This window comes from Astatotilapia calliptera, chromosome 14, assembly GCF_964374335.1.
Source record: "Astatotilapia calliptera chromosome 14, fAstCal68.1, whole genome shotgun sequence".
NCBI lineage: Eukaryota > Metazoa > Chordata > Actinopteri > Cichliformes > Cichlidae > Astatotilapia > Astatotilapia calliptera.
Genome location: NC_137435.1, coordinates 518759 through 527500, shown reverse-complemented (window position 1 = coordinate 527500; position 8742 = coordinate 518759). Strand labels below are relative to the sequence as shown.

The 8742-nt window shown below is 49.6% G+C and overlaps 1 protein-coding gene across 4 annotated transcripts in view; it reads right to left on the bottom strand.

Annotated features, from left to right (window-relative positions):
- Positions 1-8742, bottom strand: part of masp1 (MBL associated serine protease 1) — a 37831-nt gene that overhangs the window by 22448 nt on the left and 6641 nt on the right. For 3 of the 4 annotated variants that reach the window (XM_080289136.1, XM_080289133.1, XM_080289134.1), the window contains exons 2-12: positions 8224-8446; positions 7960-8137; positions 7537-7668; positions 6193-6389; positions 5972-6119; positions 5783-5901; positions 5439-5517; positions 4258-4383; positions 3933-4007; positions 2280-2527; positions 1987-2175 (exon numbers count right to left, since the gene is read on the bottom strand). In XM_080289136.1, coding sequence (XP_080145262.1) covers positions 1987-2175; positions 2280-2527; positions 3933-4007; positions 4258-4383; positions 5439-5517; positions 5783-5901; positions 5972-6119; positions 6193-6389; positions 7537-7668; positions 7960-8137; positions 8224-8446 — 1714 coding nt within the window. The remainder of the gene's footprint in view (positions 1-1986; positions 2176-2279; positions 2528-3932; positions 4008-4257; positions 4384-5438; positions 5518-5782; positions 5902-5971; positions 6120-6192; positions 6390-7536; positions 7669-7959; positions 8138-8223; positions 8447-8742) is intronic. The other variant, XM_080289135.1, reaches the window with a different exon arrangement.

The window sequence follows — 8742 nt, the reverse complement described above, 5'->3', positions numbered from 1 at the left end:
CTGTTCAACTTGTAGCCAAGCATCTCACTGATCACTGTTGCCGTATTGTAGATCAGCTTGTTAGTGTCGGTAATCGTGGTTGTAGGTATTGTCCGTAGTGCTGCATTAACATCATCTAGCAGACCTTCTGAGGGAACTTCACGTAATCTTGGTAACCGGCTACGCGGGATCCAGGTTTCAAGCTTGGCCATGATCCTATTTTTCAGGTCAGTTCCTCTCGCACTCAACGATCCTTCTCCTATCGCACTTGGGGCTATGTACCCAATCTCGGGTGGGGGTGATGATATCTCCCCCCTGACCTGGCGTCCTGACTCCTCCTTGCCGTAGCATTTGTGTTGTACCTCGTCAATCTCTAGCTGTGAGAGCAGTCCCTTCTTTCGAATGTTGGAACACTGAGCTACTAGTTGTTTCGCCGTGTATATATATATATATATATATATATATATATATATATATATATATATATATATATATATATACACACACACACACACACATATACATATATATATATATATATATATGTATATATATCACTGACTTTCAGCTTGTTGTGTTTGTGGATATATGACTGACTTTAATTATTACACATTGGCACATAAATGAGTGACGTCATATTCAGTACTTTTGACAGTTCACTCTTCGGCCGCTCCATCTTATTAGGGAAATTCCACATACATAAATGTAAATTTCAAAACTCAACCCCATCATTTAATTTGTTTTTGATTGAAATTGAATATTACTTAAACTCTCTTAAATTAACTTCCAATATAAAAGGTTTATCATTGATTGAAATTCATTCAGAAATGTTCAACGAATGAGCTGTCACAACTTTCAAGTACAAAGTTGTTATGAAGTCTGTCACATTCCCCCCTTTTTTTTCCTTTTTTATCCTTTATTTATTTCATTGTACTGTATATTGTTACTCTTATTTGCCTTGTATGTCTACTGTACAAACTGAACTGGAATGACTGACTGTTCGCTTTATAATTTCAATAAAGTTTGGGAAAAAAACAAAAAAAAAACCTCTTTGGCCGCTCCCGTCTGCCGTATTTTGCGGCAAAATAATCCACACCCACCGCCGCGCTCTGAATTGTGGGATATATGGGACCACAAAGCGTGCACCGGACCACGCTTGATATTTGGGGAAATCGACGGCAGATTTGGAGTATGCATTTCAATTCAATTCAATTTTATTTATATAGCGCCAAATCACAACATAAGTCGCCTCAAGGCGCTTCATAGATACAGAGAAAAACCCAACAATCATATGACCCCCTATGAGCAGCACTTTGGCAACAGTGGGAAGGAAAAACTCCCTTTTAACAGGAAGAAACCTCCGGCAGAACCAGGCTCAGGGAGGGGCGGGGCCATCTGCTGTGATTGGTTGGGGGGGGGGGGGGGGCATTTGAAGCACACTTCGAATTGGGACAGCCGTCGTCGTGTGGCGGTGACGTAACCGCACTTGAAATGCGTACTTCAAGCGTGCAGACCCTGAAATGGGACACAGCCTCAGTGTCGAGGAGTAGCTCCTCCCCCCGTCTTTAATGAGGGGACCAGCTGACCTTTGGAGCAAGCTCAGCACAGGTGAGGTTCGGCTTCACGTTCATGCACTGCTGCTGAGCACCATGCTTTGTTTTTACCCCGACTTTGCCAAGCACACTCTGGCAGACTCACGGACACCTGTACAGGTAAGGAGGCCTTAACCGGGTCTTCCTGCCTGAAGAGCTCAGGAAAGCTAACTCCACCTAATCACTGAGATCCTTTTAAAGTCATTCTAGTTTTTTATAAAGCAGACTTTTATTATTAGTTTTACATTTTCAGTCTCTTACAAGGATTTTAATTCTGTCTGTTAACATGTCTGTCTGATAACCTTTGTGTCTGTCAGCTCAGAGGTCCTCTCCCTGTGACCTCTGACCTTTGTGTTGGGAGATCACACCTAAGTGAACACGGCTTTGTGCAGACTCAGCTGGAGCTGTGACCTACCTGTGTGTGAGGCAGTGGGAGACAGACTGGACGGATGAGTTGGTTAAACTCCACCCGCTCACTCAGCCTCAGCAGGGCGATGTCGTTGTTGTAGTTGTTGGGTTGGAAGTCCGGGTGGAGGAAGATCCGGTCTACGGAGAGGTTGGTGGCCCGACGTTTGTCTCTGGCATCATGGAGACCAAGGAAGACCTGAAGGACAGAACAAGCAGGTCACTTACAGCCGATAAGCATCCGTCCCACGGTTTGGCAGAGACACAAAGCTGATCACAGATATAGGAGAGAACTTCAGAAACCTTGACGTGGTCAGCGGCCACGGGAACGACACTGGTGTCCCTCCTCAGGGACCGCAGGATGTGGGCAGCTGTGAGGACCCAGGACTCCGACAGCAGGGCCCCAGAGCCGAACCAGCGATCCTCTGGGACCCTGGACAGGTCCTCCACACTGAGCAGGACCTGCCAGGGGAAGAAGCCAGGCTCAGCGCTACGACCGCCCACAATCCGCTTCACCTGAGGGGGGAGAGGGCGGGATGGCTGGCCGCAGGCTGGACACGCAGAGACATCAGGCAGACAGGTTATCAGACAGACAGGTGATCAGACAGACAGGTGAACAGGCAGACAGGTTATCAGACAGACAGGTGAACAGGCAGACAGGTGAACAGACAGACAGGTTATCAGGCAGACAGGTGAACAGGCAGACAGGTGAACAGGCAGACAGGTTATCAGACAGACAGGTGAACAGGCAGACAGGTGAACAGACAGACAGGTGAACAGGCAGACAGGTGAACAGGCAGACAGGTGAAAAGAAAGACAGGTGAACAGACAGACAGGTTATCAGACAGACAGGTGAACAGACAGGTGAAAAGAAAGACAGGTGAACAGGCAGACAGGTGAACAGGCAGACAGGTGAACAGACAGACAGGTGAAAAGAAAGACAGGTTATCAGACAGACAGGTGAACAGGCAGACAGGTGAACAGACAGACAGGTGAACAGACAGACAGGTTAACAGGCAGACAGGTGAACAGGCAGACAGGTTATCAGACAGACAGGTGAACAGGCAGACAGGTGAACAGGCAGACAGGTGAACAGACAGACAGGTTATCAGACAGACAGGTGAACAGGCAGACAGGTGAACAGACAGACAGGTGAACAGAAAGACAGGTGAACAGGCAGACAGGTGAACAGGCAGACAGGTTAAAAGACAGACAGGTGAACAGACAGGTTATCAGGCAGACAGGTGAACAGGCAGACAGGTGAAAAGAAAGACAGGTTATCAGACAGACAGGTGAACAGGCAGACAGGTGAACAGGCAGACAGGTGAACAGGCAGACAGGTGAAAAGAAAGACAGGTTATCAGACAGACAGGTGAACAGGCAGACAGGTGAACAGGCAGACAGGTGAAAAGAAAGACAGGTGAACAGACAGACAGGTTATCAGACAGACAGGTGAACAGACAGACAGGTGAAAAGAAAGACAGGTTATCAGACAGACAGGTGAACAGGCAGACAGGTGAACAGACAGACAGGTGAACAGACAGACAGGTTATCAGACAGACAGGTGAACAGACAGACAGGTGAACAGACAGACAGGTGAACAGGCAGACAGGTGAACAGGCAGACAGGTGAAAAGAAAGACAGGTGAACAGACAGACAGGTTATCAGACAGACAGGTTAACAGACAGACAGGTGAACAGGCAGACAGGTGAACAGACAGACAGGTGAAAAGAAAGACAGGTTATCAGACAGACAGGTGAACAGGCAGACAGGTGAATAGACAGACGGGTTAAAAGACAGACGGGTTAACAGACAGACGGGTTAACAGACAGACGGGTTATCAGACAGACAGGTGAACAGGCAGACAGGTGAACAGGCAGACGGGTTAACAGACAGACGGGTTAACAGACAGACAGGTGAACAGGCAGACAGGTGAACAGGCAGACGGGCAGGTACTTGGCAGACAGGTGGGTACTGTGCTCCTTCCTTCTGAATCAACCCAGTCTCCACTCAGACCACACCTGTATGAAGCTACAAACAGTAACCGGAGTGTGAGGAGGCCTCTGGTTATCAATAGCAGGTCCAGTTTTTATCAACATGTTTAAAAACAGATGAGGAGCAAATTGCCCAAAGATGAGAACAAAATAATAAAAATGAATAAAAACATTTCCTTACTACAACCAGACACAGAGCTCGAGGAACAACAAGGTTCAGCCAATAATCGGATGAGCTGTCACTGCACAGCAACCACTGAAGGAAACCAAACAGGAAGACCTCTTACTGTTAAGCTGGACGCCGCCCTCCCTGCACACGTACTGAACGGTCGCACCGAACAGTGTGCTGTTGTCATGGTTACCAAACACCACGTCAGCCATGTCGACCATCTTTGGACTCCCACAATCCACCACTGTGACAGACAGGACAAAAACACCAATCAGCTTTGAGTCTGAGCAGAAAGGAGGAAGAATGAGCCAGAACCAAACTACAGCTGACCGACAGCGACAACGAATCAGAACTGACGTGTTCCAATGATCCAGACACGTGAGTGTGACGTGATTTTAATCTGAAACTCATCTCAACGTAACGTGAGACCCGACAGGCTGAAGAGTCAGCGTGTCCTGAAGGGGGCGTCACGGGAACACGCATCGAGACAAAGAACGCGAACACGTGTGACAGAAACACATCAGTGCCGCGATCCCTGAATGTGAGTCACAGACACACGACAGAAGCTTCTGGTTTTACGCTTTATTGGAAAATACAGACACATCAACACTGTTCGCTCCTGCAGTATCTTTATTAGCCAATGAGACTGGCTTGCTCATTAAGCTAGGCTGTGATTGGTCCGGATGCTGGACAGAGAGCTTGGCTTCCTCCTGGAGTCTGCAGAGAAACGAGAGCGAGAGGAAAGTGTGTGAGCAGACCTGAACTGTCTCTCAGCACCTGCACAGACAGCTACCTGTCAGTCTCAAAACTGATCTGCAGGACGCCACGGCGGTGCCTGCCTACCACAGCACGACCGGCCTGGTCAGCCAGTCCCCCCCTCCCCGCGGTGGTAAAATAAACATGTCAGTCGTAACTCACCTGTTTGCATTATTAGGGGCGTGGCCTCTGCGACTGACACGTGGATGGTGACACAGGTGGCTGTAGCTACTAACTTCACCTGAGCTGGACCCGTGGGCCGTGTTTGTGCTGTTGGAGCCTTTTAATGACATCATGTGACCAATAACATGGCTGCTGTGAGGTCACTACTGTACTAACAGAGCATCAGAAAAGGCGGAGCTTCAGGTTTACTAAACGAAAGCCTAACTAGCACTACTGTGACGCTCCTGTAGAGTCTGCAGAGAGCCAGCAGGTGGTGTGTGTGCTCCAGGAAACAGGTTGCAGCAGCAGTAACCCAGACTCAAACACGGGAGACACTGAAACACAAACACTCTGGAGAGGTCAAAGGTCGAGCAGTCTTACTGTGGCACGGAGGAGGACTGTCGCTCCACGATCCATCGGCCCGGCAGTCGATCTGATAGTGATCCAGGTGACCTCCGTCCTGAGCAGAGACAGCGCAGCCAGGTTAGCAACAAGCAGCATCACTGCAGACCATGTGACCCGCACAGCTGATCTACACCTGTGGCGCATAGCTCGGACGCACGCCGCGTTCGCGCTCTGCGTGACCGATCCGTTTGACAGTTCGATCTGTCAAACGGACGCCAGTGCGCTGGCCCATTCCTTCACGTGCGCAGTGCCGCTGTTTTTGAAACAAACTAAACATCATTTGGGTTGACCAAACTCAGCTGATGTGACACGCCCCCTACCTTCAGCAGGTGGTATCCAGGCTCACAGGTGAACAGGATGTGGTCTTTAAAGAAGTATTCTGATTGGAAGGGGTTCATCAGGGCGTTGGGTGGAGTATTGGGCACGGGACATTGACTTCCTGTCAGGAGACAATAAAAGCTATAACTCCCAGCTGTGTGTCTGTTTGCATCACCTGGACATGGACTCACCTGTAGCCGTGTAGCCGAGCCTCCAGCCGAGGTTTTCTCCAGAGCTATCGCTGTGGAACACGATGGAGGCCACGTTGCTGTCGGTCTGAATGACTCCTGGAGATCGATCGCCGCAGAACGGACCGAACACAGCACTTCCTGCTTTAATCTGACAGGAAAACAGCTGATTAACAGCTCCAACACGTCACCCGAGTGTGTGTCTGTGTGTGTGTTTTCTTCACCTTAATGTAGTCATAGGGACAGCTGACGTCAGGGTGATCCTCCACATCAAAGTGTGAGTCAAACTGGAGGCGGAGCCTGAAGCCATCCTCCACCTCGATGCGGTACAAGCACTCGCAGCTCTTTGGGTACGGAGCAGGGAAGTCAATGCTGCTCAGAACTCCGGAGCGTTCCCTGAACACATCACTGCTGCACTCCACTGAACAGAATAGAATTCAACTTTACTGTGATTGCACACGTCACAAGTGCAAGACAACAGAAATGCAGTTTGCATCCATCCAGAAAGTGCTTTGGCAATAATATTGATATATTACAAAATATGGATCTATTATAGGTATGTTACAATGTACACGGTATGAAGGCATGTTATGAATATGCTCTAAGTATGTACTGGCTGCAGTGAGTGTACAAGCTATGAACAGGATATAAATATGGTTAAAATATGAAAACTATTTGAGATTGTAGAGATACAATTGCTACTATTAATAAACAGTTGTAGAACTATAATTATTGTATTGTACAGAATGATTGTCTATACATCATTTACAGTAGTGCATTTTAGCACACACGCACACACACACACACACACACACACACACACACACACACACACACACACACAGAAAAGCAGAGTCAAAAACTGAGTTTGTATATTTGCTCTCTGAGGATCTGCAGGCTTCCTGAAGGACACTCAGAGCTCTTCCCACACTGATGTTTGGCTCTCACAGGCTTGTGTGTTTCTATCCAGCTGTGCTTTAATGCACAGCTTTGTGTTTGCACTGTTGTCATGCTGATAGTCAGATGTTTCCAGATGTTCCTGAACGATCACAGTGGATTAAATACTCATTTGTATATCTGTGTTTTGTATCATATTTGTTGCATCCATGTTTGGGAGGGGAAAAAATATGAGACATTAAAGGGGCGTGGCTAACCGGAAGCAAAGAAAAGAGGTGAGACTCAAGACTTTTGCACACTCAGTGTGTTGTGTTATAATGGTTCTGTAATCAGTCAGAGGTCACCGAGAGGTCGTCGCTCTGTAGCAAACCCTCAGACGTGAACACGCACAGGCAGAACTCAGACAGAGCCTGCCTCCCCCACACAGAAACACGCAAATATTTACCACCGATCAGGCGCCGCTATCAGTCACAGCGGGGTCACGGTCCACAGCACTGATCTGTCAGGACACGTGAGGACCCACACATTCCTCCCCCACCCGTGGTTCATGTGGGGCTCATATCTTTGGAAAGCAGAGCCCCGCAGCGCACGCTACTGTACTTGTGGATGAACGCGAGCAATCAGCTGTGGGTGCTGTGGATTATGACACCCGAGCCGATGTCTGCGCTCACCTCTGCAGGTGTGGTTGTCAGAGTGCAGCCGGTAACCATAGCGACAGGAGCAGTAGTATCCTCCGATGTAGTTGTGGCAGAAATGATCGCAGAGCGCGTCCTCGCCACTCCGCTCGCTGCACTCGTCTACGTCTAGAGGGGCGGGGCCAGAGGCGGGACCAGAGGAGACAGGAAACAAGCATCAGATGAGAAACGCAAACAAACTGCGCCTTTTTGTCAGGTGACCTCTGAAACTGAGTCGCACTGAAACAGGAAGTCCGCAGACTCGCTCACTGCTCGTCAGAGTTCTGCTCGGTCCCACCTTCAGACCAGCACCGAGCAGAACTCCGATGAACACCTGAAGGTCCAAACTCCGGCTCCAGAGGAGACGTCATGGCGAGAGACCGAACCCGTCTGCTCGGGCGGGCTGGGTCTGGTTCTTACCCACGGCGCTGTAGTGAGCCACGAACCCGGAGAACCGCTCCTCGTCGGAGAAGTCGGAGGAGAAGAGGAGGCTGAGGGAGTTTCTGGGGGAAGTGAGGGCCTGCTGAGCCGGCACCGCCTCCGTGTCCGTCTGCTCCTTCCCACAGAACAGCGCCAGCACCTCCCCCTCAGCCTCCACCTGCAGACAGAGAACCATAGTTTGTGACATCACTGTGGCGCGCAAACACACACACACACACCAAAAACTGGCATCCTGTGTCTCACCTTGACGTAGTCGTACTCGCACAGGTAAGACGGCTCCAGGTCGAAGTGGCTGAAGTAGAGCTTGATCTGGAAGCCGTCAGGAACGCTGACATTCCAGCGCAGCTGCATGTCCCGGGGATACGGCTCCGGGAAGTTTGGTGAGCACAGGCTGCCGTACATCCCCGACAGCGACAGCTGCTGAGCACCGAGTCCGAGCGAGAAGAGCAGCGAGATGAGGATGAGTCTGAGAGGAAGCAAAGCGACACTCGTCAGGACGTCACAGAGGTCCGGCCCCCTCCTCATCAGAGGCCTGGGACCAGGCCCGCACGCATCCTTCTGCGAACGTTACACGCACACCAGCCTGTTCCTATTGCACATGCTCAGTGAAAGCCTGCTCCCACCCAGCACCATCAGTAAACACGCCCTTTTTCTTTGAAAGTAAAATCTCAGCCCACATAAATATATCAACAGCAGTGATCACAAAACGGTGTATAACTGAAGACAGTAGTGAGATCTTTAACCAGGTCTTCCCATTAACAC